Below are 19,483 nucleotides of genomic sequence, written 5' to 3' on the forward strand. Positions count from 1 at the left end.
CCTTGCAGGGTACCGACCATTCATGTCACGCGAAAAGCGGTATCTCAACTCCTGTATGTACAAGGTGCCACGAGGCTTCCTCGAGTCCGCAGCATCTTTCTTATTCTAAGACAGAGTAGACCTTGGCTGCCTGCTTCAAAGTCACGTAAATGTAACGTCGTCCAACCCTACTTCGGGAGGACCATGGGAACCTTGACAAATAACACGTTGAGGAACCGCTAATAGTCCCGATGGCTGTCGCTAGCAGGCTTAGAGGCTTGGGGACCGTGGAAGCTGTGTATCTGAACTCCCCCTTGATAGACAAAAGTTCCTTGGCCATCACAGAATGTTTATCGGCTGGTCAACCCTCTGTATTCGGTGTTATTGAAGCATCACAAGCTTCTAGAAGTTGGTCTAACCAAATCTGGTTTGGTTTACTGCCGTCCACGGTCCTTTCACGGTATCGTTCCGAGTCGTCAGGTGGAGGGAAGTATAGATAAAACAAACATAATACTAGTAGTAGTAGGATAATTGCCGGGCATGTTAATGCTTCCTTTAACTCCGGGGAGTTAAAAAGTTCGTTCGATACACTAAATTCTGACCCATCAATATTGTCCGGTAATGTCCTACTACTACTCCGTACTTACTACTACTATGTTACTGTGCCTGAGTGCCTGGCAAGAACACCTTGGTCAATGACTAAGGCAACCCCCAATCATGGTGGAGAACCACAACCAGTGATAACGACCTAAAGCCAAGACCATCCCACTTTGGCTCCAAATCATCTTTCTCCGCCATAACGCCTGTATTAAGAAATTTTGTTCGCAATATTCTATATTTTTCGTTCGCAGATACAGTTAGTCTTAGAGGTACACGCTTAGATTATGACACCCAAGAAGATCATCATCGATACTGACCCGGTAAGTGAGATATATATGTTTCTCGCTGCTGCCCGTACCCCGCTGAGCCAGGTACTGATATGTAGTTCCAAAGGGGATCGATGATATTCTCGGTCTTCTACTCGCTCTGTCCGCAACACCAGAGGAAGTTGAAGTCCTGCTGATCTCCTTGACCTTCGGTAATATTGAAGTGAGAAGGTAAGTGCTGTCGCTCAGGTATCCTAGAGACCAGCACTGATATGAGTAGCTGTCTTCGCAATGTCGTCTCGATGTTCCATATCCTCGAACGAGAGATGCAATGGCGTCGGGAGCAAGGTCGTCCTGAAGGGTTTGGTGCCCTGCGCGCCGCCCCACCAGTCGTTGCGGTTGGTGCTGAGGATCCCTTAGAAGACCAGAAGATGCTGGCGGACTATTTCCGTACGTTTCTTGATCCTCTCAATTTGCTCGGTGATTTGCACAAGGCTGACTTATTGTAGATGGTACCGACGGTTTAGGAGGAATTCATACCAGCGTATGTTAGCGTGCTACTTCTATACCTTGCCATAGCTACTGATTGATGCCGCCAGCACCCCCACCTGACTCCTAAGGAGACTTGGGAGCATCTCTTTGATCCTTCCGCTGATCCAGTTGAAGTCGAACCCGTTCCAACGGGCAACCCTTCACGCCCATCCTTCATCCCTTCTAAGCGTCGGGCACACGAGGAGATACTTCGTGTTTTGCGTGAAAATGACCCAGACACCGTCACCTTGGTGGCAGTCGGGCCTCTGACCAACCTCGCATTGGCCTCTGCAGCTGATCCAGAGACATTCCTGCGCGTCAAGGAAGTGGTGGTGATGGGTGGGGCCGTCAATGAACCCGGTAATGTGAGGACATTTTCCCCTTGGGACGAAGGTAGTCACAAAAGATTAACACCGCACACAGGTAACCCCGGCCGCTGAATTTAACACCTACGCCGACGCATTCGCAGCCGCACGGGTCTATGCTTTGACATCCCCTTCACCCAAGACAACTATCCCAACGAACTCAAGCCTACCAGACTACCCCGCCAATCTCAGCAAGCAGCTCACACTGCGCATCTTCCCGTTGGACATCACGCTCCGCCACGGAGTCTCGCGCGGCCAGTTCCGTGAGGCAGTCACCCCACACTTGGAGAAAGGCTCGCCGTTGGCCGAGTGGGTGTCAGCCTTCATGGCTCACACATTCCACACTGTCGAGAAGCTGCATACGGGCCGGGCGGGCGATGATGTCGAGCTCAGCTTGCATGACCCCGTCTGCGTGTGGTATGCTATTACGGCAGATGATGATAACTGGAGGCCCTCCGCGGCCTCCCCAGAGGATATCCGAATCGAGACCACTGGACAGTGGACCCGGGGTTTGTGTGTCGTTGACCGACGGAACAGACACCGCATCGAAGGTGATGAGGAGCACTCCAGTGACCATGGTCTCTGGTTGAGCTCGAGAGCCGGAAACCGTGTCTGGCGAATGGACGCTTCGCCGGTCGAGGATAATTTCGGGGCTGTTCTCCTTGAACGGTTGTTCACTTGAACTGACGGTGCTGTTTCAGATAGGCTAGAATGTACATACGATTGTATAAATGCCATGGGTTGATTGGATAGAAGTATATATCTGTTACCTTTGAAATGCCACGGCTATGGGATAGGCTTGTTTGTAGTAATCTCATGCAGGCCATAGCTATGCGAAGTCAAAAGAACGCATAATAACAGCCAGCAATGATAAAAAGAAAAACATACAACAGGAGGGATTCGCTGGTGGTCACCCACCCAACTACTAACCTCCCGGCGTGTGGCTTAAGTACGGCTGAGCGGACGGGAAGCCCTGTTCTCCACACCCTATGGTCGTATGTGTAGGATATCTACAGACTAGAGCATTATATAGTGTAATCTACACTTATCTCCAGTACACTGTCTTCAGTTGAAGAGTATAACAGAAACATTTTCAGTCACCGTTTTTGTTGTTGACTGGATTGGAATGCTATCGAAGACACCCCGGAAGGTGTAGCAATCAAGCTCTGGTGACGGATTTGCAGCCGCCACAAATTCCTGCCAGAAAATTACATCGTCCAGGACAACAAACCAAGATGGCGATGTGGTTTTCTGTAGTATACTCGGTGGAGGCTAGCCTCGAAGCTTTGGTGTTAAGATGGAATGCAAGTAATGAAGTCTAGACTATCTAAACTGATTCTCAATCCAATCCTTTGAGAGGCTAAAAATAATCTGTCTCCTCCCTCTCTCCCTCTCTTCCTTCGGGGCAAGTATGCGATCTTAGAATGGTGTCAGTCAATCATCTTGATGCGCTAGCCCATGTAGTGACATATTGCATAGATAATTCGTGAAATATCAGGTACAGTTTTATTACTCAGTTAGCAATGCTTTGAGCTGGCGTGTGTCCGTCGACGGCTGTCATTAACATTCCACGCATCAATTAGATGCACTGAGTGGAATTCTGGGCCTGTAGGGAGTTGGTATGGAAGCCGTCACCTCGAACTCAAGATTATCCCTAATGGTCAGATGTTACGCAGTACACTTTTAATCGTCTGCTCAGCTTGGAATACGAAGCGCCCAAGAATGATATCAGTGCCATATCTGGTCCCCTACCTCGATGAGCGAATTTAGCAAAGGGCATAGGAATGTAGAGGGGCTTGTAGGAGGCTAGATGAGGAATACGTTTGTTTGTAGAAAGCTTGCCTTCGTAGAAAGGGGAGGTCTATATAAGGAGAGTTGCTGAGAGGTATTGTACTTGTACCTACCTGAAAGTTGTTTTGAAGAACGAAGAAAAACCAATTAGACAGTTGCTTTCGAACTTCCCAAATACTCAATACCTACAATGGACAAGCAAAGTCTCCTTAACGCACTCGTTGGCGTTCTCAATTCGACCTCTATTCTTAACACAGGGGTTCAAGAGCCCAATGTTACTAGTAACAGCACGAGTCTCGTTGTGACGCCGACAAACGTGACACTAAGTACCGCTGGGATGTCAAATTGTACTCAGGCCTGCGCCATAGGCGGCCTGGTTTGTGCAGTGACCCTTCCTAATGAAGCGAACTTTTGGTACGTGGCTTTGGTTGGCTTGTTAAAAGCGCACTATATTCCGCGCAATGTGAGACGGTCGCTAACCCTGGCGTAGCTGGGACTCATTCTCCGGGTGTAATAAGCGTTGCTAGCCAGTGGCAAAAGGATGGGGGGTGGATTTGCAATACCGCAAGCGCGGTGACTCGCTGTAAAGTTCTCTGGGAGGATTGGAGAAGATCCACTGGTTGAATGGAGGGTGCGCACGTGCTTCGATGCCCGTCTGAATGGGCGATTCGCCATCGGACTACCTAAATAGGTACTTGGGGTATCATGGATGATTAAGGGGTACATGACGTTGTGCAATGCAGGAGAGGGAACCGATCTGGTTTCCATAATGTGTACGGAGTAATGTAATAGACATGGATAGAGTGGAGAGTCCTTTGTTGAATTGATCTCATTACTTCAATTGCTGATGTCGTACCGGAAGTGGAAAGGAGAAAGAGGACACATGCCATGCAGATGTACATCAGGATGTCTGCGGTGCAACTAGTGGTAACCGTCGGAACTGGGGATGATTAACTTCGAGGGACGTTTAAAGTGGTAGTACCAATCAGCATGCCTGTTCCACCCTCATGGCTCCGTTCCCAAGATTTGCAGAGGGAGGGGTTGTTGCAAATGGAAGGATCACTGCACTGAAACCAGGGAGTAAGAAGAGTGAAGCTGAGCACGAGCCCCAAAGCGATAGGAGAGTTGGCTCTGGCCAGCCCAAGTCTCGTGCCCCCTTCCCGTGATCCCCTACTACGCTGACCCAATCAGAAGGGGAAATGGTACCGCGTGGGCTCTCCAAGCACGCGACACCAGTCCCGGAGGTCAACCTAAAGCAACAGCTTCCTTCAATCCCAATTCCCAGTCCCGTCGATCATCCAGCTGCTTGTAATTCTATCGTCGCACTCCCACTCCCTTCAAACGCTTTTCTACACTCAAATATCCTTTCCGGCTCTTTCCCGTTGCTCTCCACCATGTCGGTGCCTTTCCTTGGATCCGTTCATCCAATTTATTCTTGTTCTGATCCTTCGGGGTAATCTCTCCCCATGTACCTTTGAACAAGATAAACCCTCCCCTCTCGCTCTTATCTACCCCTTTGCCTGCTGATTCCTTGTCTTACCTACCTGTTCGCCCTTCGCTGACTGCATTGTCCACTCTACATCTCTTTATCACCCATACGAGACATTACAACCTCCAGTCTTGTCCTACGTAGTCCTACTATAGTGCTACTATACTGGTCTAGTCCTCATTTCTGTCTCAGTTCCTCCTTTCTCTTGCAAAACCAAGCGTCACCAGACCTTCCCAGAGACGTTCACGCTTCCTCTGAACAGAAGAGATGTCACGTTCTCGTCTTCCACCCACTCCGGCAATGTCGGGAGAGTTGATAGTCAAGGACCAAGTGTCCGTGGATGCTGTCGACTCATTTGCATTGCCGCCAGCTGCTATGAGTCCGGCCAAGATGGAAAATGCCAGTCGCAGGTCATCCAAGTCGGACCAGTCGGCTTATTTTCCTGCTTCCCCAACTTCCCCAGATCTCAATATGGGACGCAGTGCGAACCCTCCCCGTCAAACGGGTATTAAACGACCACTAGAAGACTTTGATCTCCCACCCCCTCCCACTCGTACCCGCAAAATCATCCAAATGAAGCCCAAGACGCAGACTCAAAGTCAAGCCAAGGCAGCACCCACAACTAATAAGCCTTCCAAGGAAAGTGGCAAAAGCACCTCAAACAATAACAATACGTCTCCTGCCACTTCCAAGAAGAAACAGCCCAGTGCTACGAGCGCTGCTGGTCGAAAGATTGCTCGCAAGACAGCACATAGCTTGATTGAACGGCGAAGGAGGTCCAAGATGAATGAAGAATTTGCAACCCTGAAAGACATGATCCCAGCTTGTAGGGGTCAGGACATGCACAAGCTTGCCATTTTGCAGGTTGGTAATCACCCGCAATACATATCCTGTTTTGGTTAACTAACGTGTCTTGGGCTCTAGGCAAGCATCGACTACGTCAATTACCTAGAGCAATGTATACATGATCTTAAAACTGCGGGTGACAGTCAGACGGCTGCTCCCCAACGCATGCCACCTGCTCCCCCCTCGCCGTCGTCACCTGAGGTTCTAGGGGAAATGGCCGGCAGTACATACTCGGCTTCCGTGTCCCCCGATATACTTCCCAGTGGATGTCCTACCAACGTAACCTCACCGGCATTTTCGCCTCGCAGCCGTATCCCCTCAACGAGCACAGCTATAGATTTCTCTTCGATCCTGCCGAGTCCAGCGTTAGGCCCGACCCACCCTTGCGACAGCGCTCTACGGTCGTCCCGTGAATCCTGGGCAGCAACATCTACCATTCCCTCGCCGGTGCTCCAGCCACAGATTCGTCATGCGTCTTCAGCAGAGATGGACCATGAAGCATCGGCTGCACTGCTCATGTTGAATCGGGATTGTCGTGGCAGTGTAGGCTCGGTGCCTGAAGAGCATGTTAAGCCTATCCCGGGGAATCGTCAGTACTCCTTACAAGACACTCAAAGGAAGATCGGGATGAGTGTCAAAGACTTATTAATTTCGTAGAGATTCATTTGCAGTCGGCAGCGCAGACCTGATATGTATTAAAAGGAATCTGTATCTGGCAAGAAAAGCACCCTTTCCCTTTTGCTCATCAACTCATGAAAGTCTACGGCTCACTGCTTTGCATTGGGACGACTAAAAATGGTTAATGCCGTATAATGTGTATCATCAAGTGACGAGTGCGGTAGTTTGATTGTGTGCTTATGACCTGCGAATACTTCTCGGCTCCAGCGGACGTTTCGCATCGGGCAAGATCCATTGTTAGGGAGCTTTGACCGCAGTATAAAGAATAAACTCCCCATGAATGAAGTCCAGTGACAAACATGGGAGAGAGAAAAAGGCTGTCTACAAGCTACTAGACTGAGCAGTACAGTAGTAGTATACTCCGTAGTGCACCGCAACCGAAACATACTACTACATACTGCGACGGAACCAAAATCCTATCCTGAAGCCAATCGACCGGGAACTTCCAATGAAGAGACGGAGATTGTGCACGCATGTTTGCCTTCCCAAAGGAGTTACACGCTTCCTAATGGAGGATCGGATTTGACTACGACTGAGAGAATCCAGCACCCTGAGTCTTCTGACTCCCACCATCCAATCAGAAGACTTGCCGCCTTCCCGGCGCACCCCTCCCTCGGAGAAGTTAATTAATTGTAAGTCATTCTGCTAGACATCCATGGATGGTCGTTCGTTACATACCCCGCACTCGGAATTCTTTTCTTCTTTCTAGACGTGTTCCAGGCCGTTCTAAGCATGGCCATTTGGGGATGCGAAGTGGTCTGCAAATTCAAGAGGGAAGGATTACCGAAATGAAAAAGCATCATGACCAGATACTATGTTACCTGTGAACAAAAAAAGTTTATTGCGTGAATGATAAGAGTTCGACTCCACTTTTGGGTTAACATGACGTTTGTGAAAAGGAGAGCCCTACGATACGTCCTTCTTCCTTATCTACTACTAGTATCTATCCCTTTCCATATCTGATACCCAGACTCCCACTTCTAATAAACGGTTGCGTGTGTACTGTGCGACACAAATTGTACAGAGAAATGTAGTGGGTGAGAGGCATGTCATACTATAATTAACCACCATTGTGTGAACCCCATGACGGTGATCATTTCCACGCCAAGGCGCATCCCTCATGCACCGTGTATCCTTGTCCGATTCCGGTCAGATCCTTCGTAATGACGGGGCCTTACCCAAGTTACCATACGCAGTGCTTAACTGGTAGAGCAAGTCAACCTTACTTTATCCCACGCCACCCGAATCGGCTGGTTGAAGTAGCAGGAACATGTGGGCGGAAAATAAGGCACCATAAGTTGTGCGAGACAGCTGTGATGATTCATGTACTTGGTTCGACTGGGGCTTTGCTGTGCCACGTGATAGTGTATGTTCGTCGTTGCTCTTGTCCTTCAGCCAAATCACCTACAAAGTCTTGGTTCGAGCCCATTCCTTGATGATCGACATGGTGATGGGTGGACTAGTAATTAGCGGATATGGCGAAGTCATCCAATGACGTTATGGTTCTCTAATCACCATACGGTCATCATCGCAGTAACAATAATATTCCAGTAACCCCTTATGATTGGACCGCAAAACTTTAGTGAATTATCTCCTAGTCAAGATCGTCTGGGAAACCGACACAGTGAAGGCAAAGTCAATGCCAACGATCACCAGAGCTTTACTTTAAACTGCCAAGTTTGATAGCAAGCGAGTTTGCAAATCCCTGTGTCACTCTCCACATCTTCTCGGCACGCTACGAACTAGTATCTCCTCGGAGCCACTGCATTGGGAAGTCGCCCTCCTCAAGGTTTAGAGCGAAAGAGTCCCCACCCCCCCCAATTGCTCTTGCGGCGGGATTCACGTCTCGCCCCAAGTCACTAAGTGAGCCCCCTCAGGTGGGCCCGCTAACGTATATATTACACCCTCGAGTCTTCCTCATCCCCCTTTTCTTGCTTCTTTGCTCGAGTTATGAACATTTCCAACCTCTCCACTCTACGTTTTCCGGTTTCCTCCAATCGTCAGAATGTCCAACAAAATCCGTTCCCAACAGCGCAAGAAGAACGCTCGGTCTATCGCCTCCGAGGACCCCTGGCGGGTTGAGACGCCGTTCGGCCCGCCTCGTATCTCACACTTGCATTTCCCCGAGGGCGGTATCCGGCGAATCCGCAACACTCTACACAAGCTATCTCCTTCAGCACGCGCGGAGAGGGAACTCTTGAGGCAGAAGAACCGATACAAGATACCTTTGACGGAAAGAAACATCGACACGTTTGTCACGGAGCAGCAGTTTACCGAAGCCTGTTATCCCGAGAAGCATAGCAACGAGTTGCATGTCTCCGCCTGGCTTGAGCGCCTGGCATATTGACAACCTTTCAATGATCGACGACACTTCCGCCTCATCCTCGATCCTGACTAGCTCTTGTTGTCAACATGCATACTGAACCGACTGACCTCTACACACAAGTCGCTATTGATCATCAGTTGCTTACGCGTCGGGGACTGGGAATGTCTTGGGGAATTCCTCTCCAAATTCTCGGTTGGGAAAGGCATGGTGTTAAGGGGCCATGTTCCGGTGGAGTTCAAATCTATCCTTGGCAACAACGTCATTGCCCTGGGCGCGGCTGCCAAGTCATGCACAGTGCTGCAAGCCTCACTCTGCGATCCGTACACCAGGCCTGCCTCTTCCCATACATATCCAGCACAGTTACAACAAGAAGCCCGGGTGGTCTAGTGGGTTAGTTCGTCCTACCTTAGAAATTGTCCTTAGTTTTCTTTACTAACTCTCATACAGTGTAATTCTCACTTAGGGATTTAACCCAGGCATACTATCTGCAAGAAGTCTCGCGGCTCGGGCCGCGTCTTTTTTTTTTTTTTTTCTTTTCTGCCTTCTCTTCCCTACCTTCATTCTTTGGTCCCTATCCTCCTACTTTTATTATTTCCTTCCTTTTCTCCTTTACACTTGCCTTGATTTGTTAACCGATACCCGCTGCATGTATGGAGTTCAACTGTAGACAGCTAATTTCTTACTAATCAATTGTACTTGTTTAATTTTTGGTTGTTTGTTGCCTAAATGGCTATTGGGCAGAAGAGCTTATCCTACTGCAAAGATATATATATATATATATATCTGCTTGTACATTATCTACGCTGCCCTGGCAGACCTAATGAAGTCAAACCACTATAGCATGTAGGAATTAATATGCAGCAGCGTTCAGATTAGCCGTCTTAGGCAAAGCCCATGGCCGGGGTCAGGTCCCCTCGATCCACTAAAAGGAGGGGTAATTAATATTCGGGTCGCAACAGTATCCTGACCTCGAGGTTTCCCGATCCCAAGAAACCCACGACAGCGATGTCCCGACCGAAGAAGGTTGCTATAATTGGTTGGTATCATACCAGCACCCTCACTTATGAGAATTGTCTCATTTAACTATTGAACAAGATCATCTGCTGACTGCCCTCAGGAGCGGGGCCCTCGGGGTTAGTGGCCGCCAAAACACTCCTTCATAACTACCCCAAAGGGACCTTTTCTCCCACCATCTTCGAGAAGGGCCATGAAATAGGTGGTCTTTGGCCAGTTGATTCACGAGACACCACTAAAGGAACAAGAACTCCCCGACGACGCCCGCACAATGGGTTCGTGGACCCGTCAATGCCGACGAATCAGAGTAGGTTCACCGTGACCTTCTCTGATCTGGCTTGGGAGTCAGTCATCGATGGCTCGGATATTCCTATGTTCCCGCAGGCCTGGCAAGCGGGCAAATACTTGCAGGTGTATGCTGAACGCTATATACCCAAGGAGACTCTGAGACTGGGGCATAATGTTGTTGGATCGACGCGAGAGACGAGTGGAGGTTCGAGACCATTGTGGACCATACAATGGGTTTTGGAAAGGTTTGTCTTGGTCATAGGATCTCTGAAGAGTGCTAATTGGAGAGTATAGAAATAATGAGAAAGGAAAAGGCCCAACGGACCAAGAAACGGGATCAGAAACATTCGACTACCTCATTGTCGCTTCTGGTTACTTCTCAAAACCATATACTCCAGATATCCCAGGATTATCTAGCTTTGCCGAAAAGGTGTTTCACAGTTCTGCCATTCACACTAAAGAGGATATACATCTTATGCTTGAAAAGTGTGGCGCGACTAAGGGTGGTAGTGGCAAATTGATCGTCATTGGAGGGAGTATATCGGGTGCTGAGGCTGCCTCGGCACTTGCGCTTTTTCTTTCCAGTATGAGTGCTACTGCCTTCCAATATCGAGGCTACGAAGTCCACCATATCTGTACACGGTCCTTCTGGACCATACCCTATTATCTGCCATATGCTGCTCCCCAAGACGATATCCAGGAAAAACCTGTCCAGTTCCTACCACTGGACCTTGTCCTGCATGATCTAGCCCGACGTCCACCCGGACCAGTTCAGTATAACTTTGGACCTGTTTCTCAGCAGCAAGAGATCAAGGTTAATGAGTACTTCCTTTCGTTGCTAGGTGACCAACACGCAGGTTATGGAAATATCGGCGGCGACTCTCGTGATGGCACAAATAACCCACAACCTTCATTGATAGCTATAAGTGACGACTACGCCGAGTACGTGCAATCGGGCTCTGTACGTCCTACGATTGGCCGTGTCTGCGCTATAAATTGCACACAGTCCGGTCAGGCAAACGTTGATATCAAGGGTCCTGATGGCGAAATGATCACTCACCAAAACGTCACAGCTATAGTCGCAGCCACCGGTTTCACGCCATTTTCCTCCCTCTCATTTCTTCCAGAAGACGTACTTTCCAAACTCGAGTATTCAGCCGAAGACTCCTACTTCCCTCTCATCTTAGATGAAAAAGGCACTTCCAATGCAGAGATCCCCGATATAGGATTTGTAGGACTTTACCGAGGGCCCTATTGGGGAATTATGGAAATGCAAGCGCGGAGAGTTGCGGAAACGTGGTATCGAGCCGACTCCAAGAAAGGAATTCAATTCTCAATGGAAGAACTGAAGAACAAAGCACAAGAAAGACAAAGTATGCGTGACTACAAGAATGCGGATCCAAACTCCCGGGGTCAGTTTCCAATGGGAGATTATGTGGGGTTGATGGAGACCTTTGCTAGGGACATGGGGATCCCTCGGGCCCCACTTCTGGAGGCTAGGGAAAGACTTGGACCGGTTCTTCCTACTCGGTATATGGCCGAAGGACAAACGAAGCCTTCAATGCTGGCCGAGTCGCATATTGCGTTGGCTTCTTTAAGGGATGCGTTCACCCACGACAGTGATACCTCCAAAACCGGCCTGACTAGGGCTATTTTCAGAGCGTTGCACGGAACTTGGAATTTCTCGCGAGTCTCTTCGAGATACGAGGGCGAGGTAACAGGGACGGCAAGGTTTTCACCTACATACCCGATATATCCGGAGTATGAGAGGGAATATACCTACAACGAGGCTAAGAGAGTTGATAGAACGCTGAGGCCACTAGATCGATCTATCTATCGACTTGGCCAAACTGGGACCCATAGCGGCGAGGTGCAGATATCCATTCTCCATTCGGACTCGGATGTAGAGATGGAAGAAGCTCCTCTGCTAGCGCATGAATTGAGACTCGTGGGCCCTCCGCGCCTCGAAGATGAAGGATCCGGACGCGAGCAATACGTTGTCCGAGCTGAAGGGTGCATGAACGCAGAAGATTATTTTCCGGGAGGCTTTGAACATAGCTACGAATATGTGTTCCACCTTGAAGGCGTGGCAATCTCTTCCTGGGAATGCAACGTAAAATCTAAAAAGATAGGGACTAACAATTATGGGGTTTCAGGTGGAGGAGTCAACAAGTGGAGGAGGACAGTATACAGGCGATAAAATATCACATAGACGAGCAGTTGGCTCTCCCTAGCGCCTTACATCTGGGGCATTTGAGCGGAAAGCCGTTCCGCAGTCCCAAGCACATCTCGAACCCCGGATTTTAGAACAGCATCGCCATGGAATTTCCCCGCACTTTTCGAACGATCTGCGGACCAATCCTCGACCCTTGGTTATAAAACAGGATTAAGCTCGCTCCCATCATTTTTCATTTATTCTCTCGCCTAAGGTCTTCGTCGAATAGACTTGCGCGCCTTCTTGGCAAACAACATCCCCCAAGGGCGGAAGACCGGCAAGAAAATGCGGAATTTCAATACTCACGCAATCTGAGTTTTGCGGGGAGAGCTGAACATACTGGGTTAACTGCAGCTCAACGTGTATAAAAATGACCCGACTACCTTACAAAATGTAACTGTAACCCTACCATCACTCCATCTCCCCAGGAGACAAACAACTACGCCTGTAAGCCATGTCTACAGACCTCGAAAAAGTAGACGATTGCACAATAGAAGACATCAATTCCCCCTCGGAGACACCAGACAGATCCGACCGCGATGCCGAGAAACGACTTCTCCGCAAATGTGACCTCCACGTTGTCCCTATCCTCACTCTCCTATTCATGTTCGCCTTCCTGGACCGTATCAACATCGGCAATGCACGGCTGATGGGTCTGGAAGATGACCTGGGCATGAGCGGGCATCAGTATAATATCGCGCTGTTTGTGTTCTTCATTCCGTATATTCTGTTTGAGGTGCCAAGTAATATGATCCTGAAGAAGGTGAAGCCATCATGGTGGTTGAGTGGGATCATGTTTGCCTGGGGTTCGTTCATTTCATTGACTTTGCATTCCTCCCCGGTCTTGAAAGGATTGAGAGCTCTACCTGAACGTTTCAATGCTGATTTTCGGTATAAAGGTACCATCACTATCTGTCAGGGTGTCACGGCCAGCTTTAGTGGCTTAGTAGTCTGTCGGGTCCTGATAGGACTCTTTGAGTCTGGCTTCATGCCTGGTGAGCTACAATATCCTACTATCGTTCTTTCGCCCCTGCATCTAATAATCAACCTAGGCGCGGTTTACCTAATAAACATGTACTATCGCCGTCACGAACTCCAATGGCGACTCAACCTTTTCTTTAGCGCCAGCATTATCGCCGGTGCGGTCAGTGGTGTATGCTGTTCTACACCCTACACCTTGGACCGATATGTGATGTGAGCTGATGCTAGTATTCTTCCAGCTCCTCGCCTACGCCATCAACAACATGTCCGGAATAGCCGGGTACGAAGGCTGGCGCTGGATCTTCATCATCGAAGGCCTAGCCACAGTAGTGATAGCAGCGATATCCAAGTTCCTCATCGTGGACTGGCCTGAATCGGCTAAATTCCTGAATGATGATGAGCGAGCCTTACTTCTCGCCCGCCTGAAAGAAGACCAGGGCGAAGCGCGAATGAACCGATTCGATAAGAAGTCGATGCGGCGAACATTCTCGGATCCGAAGATTTACCTTGGGTGAGTAGCATCATCCCTATGCCTTCCTTAATATGAAATAAACCTCACTAATAATCCCAACAAAATAGACCGATAATGTACTTTGGCATTGTAAATACAGGCTACGCCGTCTCCTTCTTCACCCCCACAATCCTCCATCAACTCGGCTGGACGGCAGTCCGCGCCCAAGTCATGAGCATCCCAGTGTACGTCGTAGCAACCATCACCACGCTCTCCGCTGCCCTCCTCAGTGACCTCCTCCGCCACCGCTACCTCTTCACTCTCACCGGCTGCCTGATAGCAACCATGGGCTACGTAATCCTGCTGGCGCAATCCACCGTCCCGGTCGGCGCGCGCTACTTCGCCATCTTCGCCGTCACCAGCGGCGGGTATCTGACGCAGCCGATTCTCATGGGCTGGCTAAGCAACAACATGGCGGGCCATTACAAACAAAGCATCGCGTCGGCCATGCAGATCGGGTTCGGAAATTGCGGCGGGCTGGTCGCCAGTAATATCTTCTTTGAGGAGGAGGCACCGGGGTATCGCACGGGGTATGGGGTTAGTTTGGGCATGACGTGGATTTGCGGGATTGCTTGTGTACTGTTTTTGGGATATTTGATCAGGGAAAACCGGGTGAGGGGAAGGGGTGGGAGGGATTATCGGTATCAGTTGCCCAGGGAGGAATTGGAGAATTTGGGGGATGACTATCCTGGATTTACGTTTACTTATTGAGTTAACATGAGAATAGTGAGTCGTAGTTTCTATAGAATATAGGAATTTGTTGTGTGTCGGTTCTTGGGTGACTCTTTTCCCTTCTGCCCGCCTCCTCCCAGAACAAAACTCAGGCAACACATCCATAAATAACATAACACGCATATACGGTTCTAGTCAATTTGAAAATCCGACTACCAACCCCATACACCATTGGAACGGCATCTGACAACTATCATTCTCAGTGTGACATGTCCTGAGGAACCAATCTCAGTGGAATGATCGTTGACAATCGAGCCTGCCCCAATCCTGGAGTTCATCTGCCCCGAGCTCTTAAAGGTAACCCTGGACATCGGATGGAAGGGTCCTGAGGAGACTCCCGTGAACACAAATCCAAGAATGAACATTGAGTATCCCAAGTATTCACCAGCCCTTGAAGTAATATCATCAGCCTCTTTCGCAACAACACTGGGAAATTGCCAACCAACCTGGGTAAATGACTGTACATCCGTATTACATTCTGGACAGTGTCTTTCCGACGGGTCCGGTGAACGGTACCTATTTGGCACAACTGGAGACTCCAAGGTGAGCTTGAATACATGATGGCACCCTGCGTCAAACTAAAAAAAGAATCTACTCGCCTGGGATGTATTGACAGTATATGACCTGGGAACTCGTATTGACTTGCCAACTCGGATGCCACGATCAGGCCTGAATGCAGCACGCGAGCAATGAGAATTAGGCCTAAGAATGAGGGGAACGAGGGATTGGGGCTTGGTCTCATCGAATTTGATGTCATGCGCCTGAGAGTTTCTCCGATGGCTGGAGTTGTGTCTCTTTCGCTATCCCAATATGGAGATGAGTGTAGCACAAGTGATGGATCGCGAGGGGGTGATGTGCATTGCCTTTGCTTATGATGGTCTCTGTGAGAGAAGAAAAAAACAAGGGAGTGCAAGGTTAATATGGGTTATGCCAGTTATGCAAGTAGCCATGCTGACATTATAAAGGCCCCCTAGGGTATACTATACAAACCCTCATAGAGCCCATACTCTCACCACTAACCACCAACCATCGCCACCAGCAGCCTTTTAATCCAAATAGAACCCCCAAATCCAAGATGGACAGCTTCGACCTCGCCAACGCACCCCCCGAAATCCGAGCATACACCATCCCAATCATCTGCCTGAACCTTTACACCAACAGCAGCTGGCTCTACGTCTACTTCGGCATGATCTACCGCTCCATAAAAGACAAGTCCTACGCCATGCCCCTCTACTCCCAATGTCTTAATATCGCCTGGGAATTAACCTACGGTCTTATATACACCGACGACTGGATGATCTTCACCACGTTCCTCGTCACCTTCCCCACGAACTGCCTCGTCATCTGGGCGGCCATCAACCACGGCGCAAGAGAGTGGGACCGCTCGCCCCTGGTACAGCGCTATCACCTCTGGTACTATGTGGTCGGGACGATGGTCTCTGTTGCGCTGCACATGTGCGTTGCGTCGGAGCTGGGAATCGAAAAGGCATTCTTTGTCGGTGCGATCGGGTGTCAAGCGGTGTTAAGTGTAGGGTATCTTGGTAATTTGATTCATAGGGGAAGTACGAGGGGGTTTTCGATGCATTTGTGGTGAGCTTATAACCTTTCCATCCTCAAAATCACCATCCTCCTCATTATGGTTTCCCTACACAATCAAGCCCAAGAGCAAGAACACACCATACTTGATAGCCCACTGAAATAATGGAACAGGTATTTTCGCTTCACAGGCTCCCTAACCCTCGTCCCCGAGTTCTACCTGCGGGTAAAATACTGGCCCGAGAGATTTGGCTTCCTAGGCCAACCCATCATGCTCTGGTGCTGTGCTGTCTTCCTAGGCTTTGACTTGGTCTACGGGATCTGTTTTTGGTATATTCGGCGACAGGAACGCGAGACGGGCATGCTGCTTGCTGATGGACGGAAGAGGAAGTGATTATCTCTAGATAAGTTAGGCTGAGAGATGCGTTGGTCGATTGGTTGGAAGGATTTGCCGGCTTGGGATGAAGATTACTGATTATTTAGACTATCTTATCTGGATCATGGGGTCGGCTTGGCCATGTGGTGATGTTAATCTATGGGAATTGATGGGTTGGTTAACTTGGTTTCGCCGATGTATGTGCGAGGTTGAGTCTAATGTGATCTTTGGGAGGAATGATCTCTTCTTCTCCTTCCTCTTCTTCTTCTTCTTCTTCTTCTTCTTCTTCTTCTCAAGACACGGAGTAGAATAGAAGAACATATTGAGTACTAATAATTCCAGCCTAGTGTTTCATCTTCACAGAAATATAGTAGATAGAATCACATACACTTCAGTAAGCCAACCCAGAAGATATACAAACAATAATCGATACATAAGAAATCCATCCAGTATATCGTTCTTCAAAAACAAACCATCTCCATAAAAATCAAATCAACAACTCCGATCGACAACACTCCCAAACCCAAAGCACCACGGAAAAAGCAAGCAGAGCAAATAAACCCATCCACGGATGCAACAAAAAGCTAAGGCGAAAATGTCCATGCCAAGAATAACCGGCCCCAGTTTTTAAACATCGGGTTGTAAGACATTTTCGCGGTTCAACCGTGGTTGAGATTGCAGTTCAGTGGTCTATGCTTCCAAAGGGTTTGTTGTCGATAGGATTTCAGAGTCAGGGGGGTTGAGTTTTTTTCTTTACTTCGCTAAGGATCGATTAGATTGGATGATAAGTGGAGTTTCCCAAGAATAGTGGTATGTACAATTGATCGGGTCTATCATTATACTAATCATATGTGTCTTATGATGTATATATGCGACGGTCTATTTTACGAGAAAGCTTTTGTCGACGAAAACAGAACGGTAGCATAGGATGGGTCTCCATTCTACACATACACGTAGCAGAAAGGACCAGCAGTGGTGCTCATGAGATCGCGCATCGCGATGGGGCCGCCATTGGCATGACCAATATCAATAACGGTGTCCAGGGTGGTGTTAGGCGAGGCAGGGTTGTTCATGAAGGTACCGGTACCAGAGATGGCGTTCTGGCGCTTCTGGAGGTCCAAGTTCTGCCAGATCCACCACACGCGGTCGATCATGCCGTGGTGATGCCAGAAGGCGACGTCTCCGGGGCTCACGTAGACGTCGCGGCCGGGGTCGCCGCCCATGGAGTAATGGCCGCCACCGTGAACGCCGATGGAGCCGCTACCGGGAACGCCCTGCATGGTCATCTGGAAGTCCCAGATGTCGTCGTTATCGAGGATGAGCTCGACGATCTTGGGGAAGGTGTTGTATCGCTGCAGGATCTCAGTGGTGAGGGAGCGCTTTAGGCAGCGAGGGTTGTAGGTGAGAGGGTTGGCTGCTGCGGTCATGTTTCCGCCGGGCAGGGACAGGGCGGCCGGGCCCAGGTTCAGCTTGTAGTCCTTGAAAGGACCGCTGGTGACGCAGCCGCCGCCGCTACCGGGGGGCAGATCGACGGCTGGGTAGTTGCCTAGGTACAGCTTGATATCCTCCTGGTTGGGGATATACTCGCCGTTGCCGGACATCGAGGTCTCGCTGCCATCGAAGACCTGGGACTTCTCCATGTTGGCGGCGTCGGCACCCCAGTTCCAGTAACTGGATTTGAGAAGAAGGGTTAGTTTTGTGCGTTGATACCTTAGAAAGAGTAGGTTTGGGCTTGACTTACGGATAATCACCAGTGTAGCTGCACTCATCACGTAGCGCCTGCTCAAACTCATAGATGAAGTAGCGATGCCAAGCCAAGAAGGTACCCTATGTCATGGTCAATCTCTATGTCATCTTATAGAAGACCGCTTCTTTGGTGACATACCGTGTAGTGAATGATCTGGGTCTGGTTGATGTGGGTGGCCACAAAGTCATCGTAACGAGTTCTGGCACCCGGGGCCAGGTGAGCTGGTGTGCGCGAAGGCAGCTTCTGAAGGCACAGGACGGAGTTGATGTAGTCCTTCTTCTGGGTCTTCGAGAAGGTCCTCCAGTCACGGCGGATGCGGAGATTCTGCAAGGTACAGCCCCCACGCTTGCTCTCAGAGCCGCCGGCGACGTTGTCAGTGGTGACGTTGTACGCAAAGTCGGCCAGCTGGTCGAGTTGGGACGAGGCGACCGCAGTTGAGCTGGACGCCGTGGTGGGCAGGGTAGCTGTAGCAGCCTGCTGAGAGGCGGCAGGGAAGGCCAAGGCCTGCGAAGCCAGCAAGCCCAGACTGAGAACCTGAAGAGCGACCATATTGAGACTCTTGAGGGTGAAGATGGGTTGAGAAAGAGGACTGCCAGAAACGGAACGGATTCGGGAAAGATAGTCAATATAAAGGTTTCGGTCACTGCCGAGTTGGGGGCGCTATCGACGATGCCGCGAGAGTTCTAGAGACGCACAGATGCACGAATTAACATGCAAAGTGTCGAAATTCCGGAGCTAAGCATGCATCCAGCTATCGTACCACTTCTTGATATTGATTTCGTTCACCCTGAGTGGTGGTTCAGCTCCGAAGAAGGCCCATTGCTGCAGCTAGCTTTCGGATGACCGGCAAAAAAAGGATAAAAGCCCTGATTTCCTGTCGGGGCGAAGCGACTGGTTCAGGAAAAGATTAGTCAGGACCATTAGCTGCTCTGCAGCCTGATGGGAAAAGGCATTGATAGTCCATGAAAGTTAAAATAATAAAACCATCGATGGCGATGCTGGCTGGACTTGGACTTGACTCCACTTCCGGCGAGTGGATCCATTCCAGAATACGACTGCAAGAGCAATCTCTATTCGCTGCAACGGTCAACGCAAGGGTGCATTGTACTAATTTAGAGAGGACGGCTAAGTGGAGCCCTGGGAAGACTCAGAAATATGGGTGAGAGTTGGACCTCGGCATTGAGAGTAGTACTCAGTATGTATGTCCTGATG

At 49.5% G+C, this 19,483-nt stretch overlaps 8 protein-coding genes across 8 annotated transcripts; 6 read left to right on the forward strand and 2 right to left on the reverse strand.

Moving 5' to 3' along the window:
• Positions 1-863: 863 nt before the first annotated feature.
• Positions 864-2,423, forward strand: BDV38DRAFT_285797 (putative nucleoside hydrolase; the record flags this gene model as incomplete). Its single annotated transcript, XM_032060556.1, has 6 exons — positions 864-899; positions 973-1,076; positions 1,126-1,295; positions 1,355-1,389; positions 1,445-1,741; positions 1,800-2,423. 6 exons carry the CDS (start codon positions 864-866, stop codon positions 2,421-2,423), a joined length of 1,266 nt encoding a protein of 421 aa, XP_031910573.1.
• Positions 2,424-5,139: 2,716 nt separating this feature from the next.
• Positions 5,140-6,595, forward strand: BDV38DRAFT_160635 (basic helix-loop-helix domain-containing protein). The gene is made up of 2 exons (XM_032051778.1): positions 5,140-5,885; positions 5,946-6,595. The coding sequence occupies exons 1-2, from the start codon at positions 5,289-5,291 to the stop codon at positions 6,522-6,524; spliced, it is 1,176 nt and encodes a 391-aa protein (XP_031910574.1). The 5' UTR covers positions 5,140-5,288; the 3' UTR covers positions 6,525-6,595.
• On the reverse strand, positions 6,580-7,051 carry BDV38DRAFT_160675 (uncharacterized protein). The gene has a single exon (XM_032051780.1). It carries the CDS (start codon positions 6,929-6,931, stop codon positions 6,635-6,637), a length of 297 nt encoding a protein of 98 aa, XP_031910575.1. The 5' UTR covers positions 6,932-7,051; the 3' UTR covers positions 6,580-6,634.
• Positions 7,052-8,550: 1,499 nt separating this feature from the next.
• Positions 8,551-8,892, forward strand: BDV38DRAFT_285799 (uncharacterized protein; the record flags this gene model as incomplete). Its single annotated transcript, XM_032060557.1, has 1 exon — positions 8,551-8,892. One exon carries the CDS (start codon positions 8,551-8,553, stop codon positions 8,890-8,892), a length of 342 nt encoding a protein of 113 aa, XP_031910576.1.
• Positions 8,893-9,365: 473 nt separating this feature from the next.
• BDV38DRAFT_160641 (uncharacterized protein) lies at positions 9,366-12,586 on the forward strand. Its single transcript, XM_032051779.1, has 3 exons — positions 9,366-9,907; positions 9,989-10,418; positions 10,468-12,586. The coding sequence occupies exons 1-3, from the start codon at positions 9,877-9,879 to the stop codon at positions 12,371-12,373; spliced, it is 2,367 nt and encodes a 788-aa protein (XP_031910577.1). The 5' UTR covers positions 9,366-9,876; the 3' UTR covers positions 12,374-12,586.
• Positions 12,587-15,152, forward strand: BDV38DRAFT_295329 (major facilitator superfamily domain-containing protein). The gene is made up of 4 exons (XM_032062686.1): positions 12,587-13,383; positions 13,441-13,541; positions 13,609-13,880; positions 13,949-15,152. The coding sequence occupies exons 1-4, from the start codon at positions 12,843-12,845 to the stop codon at positions 14,589-14,591; spliced, it is 1,557 nt and encodes a 518-aa protein (XP_031910578.1). The 5' UTR covers positions 12,587-12,842; the 3' UTR covers positions 14,592-15,152.
• Positions 15,153-15,161: 9 nt separating this feature from the next.
• BDV38DRAFT_295333 (uncharacterized protein) lies at positions 15,162-17,264 on the forward strand. The gene is made up of 2 exons (XM_032062687.1): positions 15,162-16,202; positions 16,323-17,264. The coding sequence occupies exons 1-2, from the start codon at positions 15,688-15,690 to the stop codon at positions 16,540-16,542; spliced, it is 735 nt and encodes a 244-aa protein (XP_031910579.1). The 5' UTR covers positions 15,162-15,687; the 3' UTR covers positions 16,543-17,264.
• Positions 17,265-17,465: 201 nt separating this feature from the next.
• BDV38DRAFT_295335 (tyrosinase family protein) lies at positions 17,466-19,295 on the reverse strand (the record flags this gene model as incomplete). Its single annotated transcript, XM_032062688.1, has 3 exons — positions 18,410-19,295; positions 18,266-18,351; positions 17,466-18,195 (listed from the first exon to the last, which is right to left on the reverse strand). The coding sequence occupies exons 1-3, from the start codon at positions 18,818-18,820 to the stop codon at positions 17,466-17,468; spliced, it is 1,227 nt and encodes a 408-aa protein (XP_031910580.1). The 5' UTR covers positions 18,821-19,295.
• Positions 19,296-19,483: the final 188 nt, after the last annotated feature.

The sequence above is a fragment of the Aspergillus pseudotamarii genome (genome assembly GCF_009193445.1).
Source record: "Aspergillus pseudotamarii strain CBS 117625 unplaced genomic scaffold BDV38scaffold_53, whole genome shotgun sequence".
Taxonomy (NCBI): domain Eukaryota; kingdom Fungi; phylum Ascomycota; class Eurotiomycetes; order Eurotiales; family Aspergillaceae; genus Aspergillus; species Aspergillus pseudotamarii.

What these genes read in the sequence shown, in the direction of transcription:
- BDV38DRAFT_295333 (XM_032062687.1), top strand. Translation starts at nt 15,688, where the DNA reads ATGGACAGCTTCGACCTCGCCAACGCACCCCCCGAAATCCGAGCATAC. An exon ending in GGGTTTTCGATGCATTTGTG is followed by an intron (nt 16,203 to 16,322) that starts GTGAGCTTATAA and finishes ATAATGGAACAG; the next exon opens with GTATTTTCGCTTCACAGGCT.
- BDV38DRAFT_160635 (XM_032051778.1), top strand. Translation starts at nt 5,289, where the DNA reads ATGTCACGTTCTCGTCTTCCACCCACTCCGGCAATGTCGGGAGAGTTG. An exon ending in ACAAGCTTGCCATTTTGCAG is followed by an intron (nt 5,886 to 5,945) that starts GTTGGTAATCAC and finishes CTTGGGCTCTAG; the next exon opens with GCAAGCATCGACTACGTCAA.
- BDV38DRAFT_160641 (XM_032051779.1), top strand. Translation starts at nt 9,877, where the DNA reads ATGTCCCGACCGAAGAAGGTTGCTATAATTG. An exon ending in GAAGAAGGTTGCTATAATTG is followed by an intron (nt 9,908 to 9,988) that starts GTTGGTATCATA and finishes GACTGCCCTCAG; the next exon opens with GAGCGGGGCCCTCGGGGTTA. An exon ending in ATACAATGGGTTTTGGAAAG is followed by an intron (nt 10,419 to 10,467) that starts GTTTGTCTTGGT and finishes TGGAGAGTATAG; the next exon opens with AAATAATGAGAAAGGAAAAG.
- BDV38DRAFT_295329 (XM_032062686.1), top strand. Translation starts at nt 12,843, where the DNA reads ATGTCTACAGACCTCGAAAAAGTAGACGATTGCACAATAGAAGACATC. An exon ending in TGAGTCTGGCTTCATGCCTG is followed by an intron (nt 13,384 to 13,440) that starts GTGAGCTACAAT and finishes TAATCAACCTAG; the next exon opens with GCGCGGTTTACCTAATAAAC. An exon ending in TCGCCGGTGCGGTCAGTGGT is followed by an intron (nt 13,542 to 13,608) that starts GTATGCTGTTCT and finishes GTATTCTTCCAG; the next exon opens with CTCCTCGCCTACGCCATCAA.
- BDV38DRAFT_160675 (XM_032051780.1), bottom strand. Translation starts at nt 6,931, where the DNA reads ATGTTTCGGTTGCGGTGCACTACGGAGTATACTACTACTGTACTGCTC.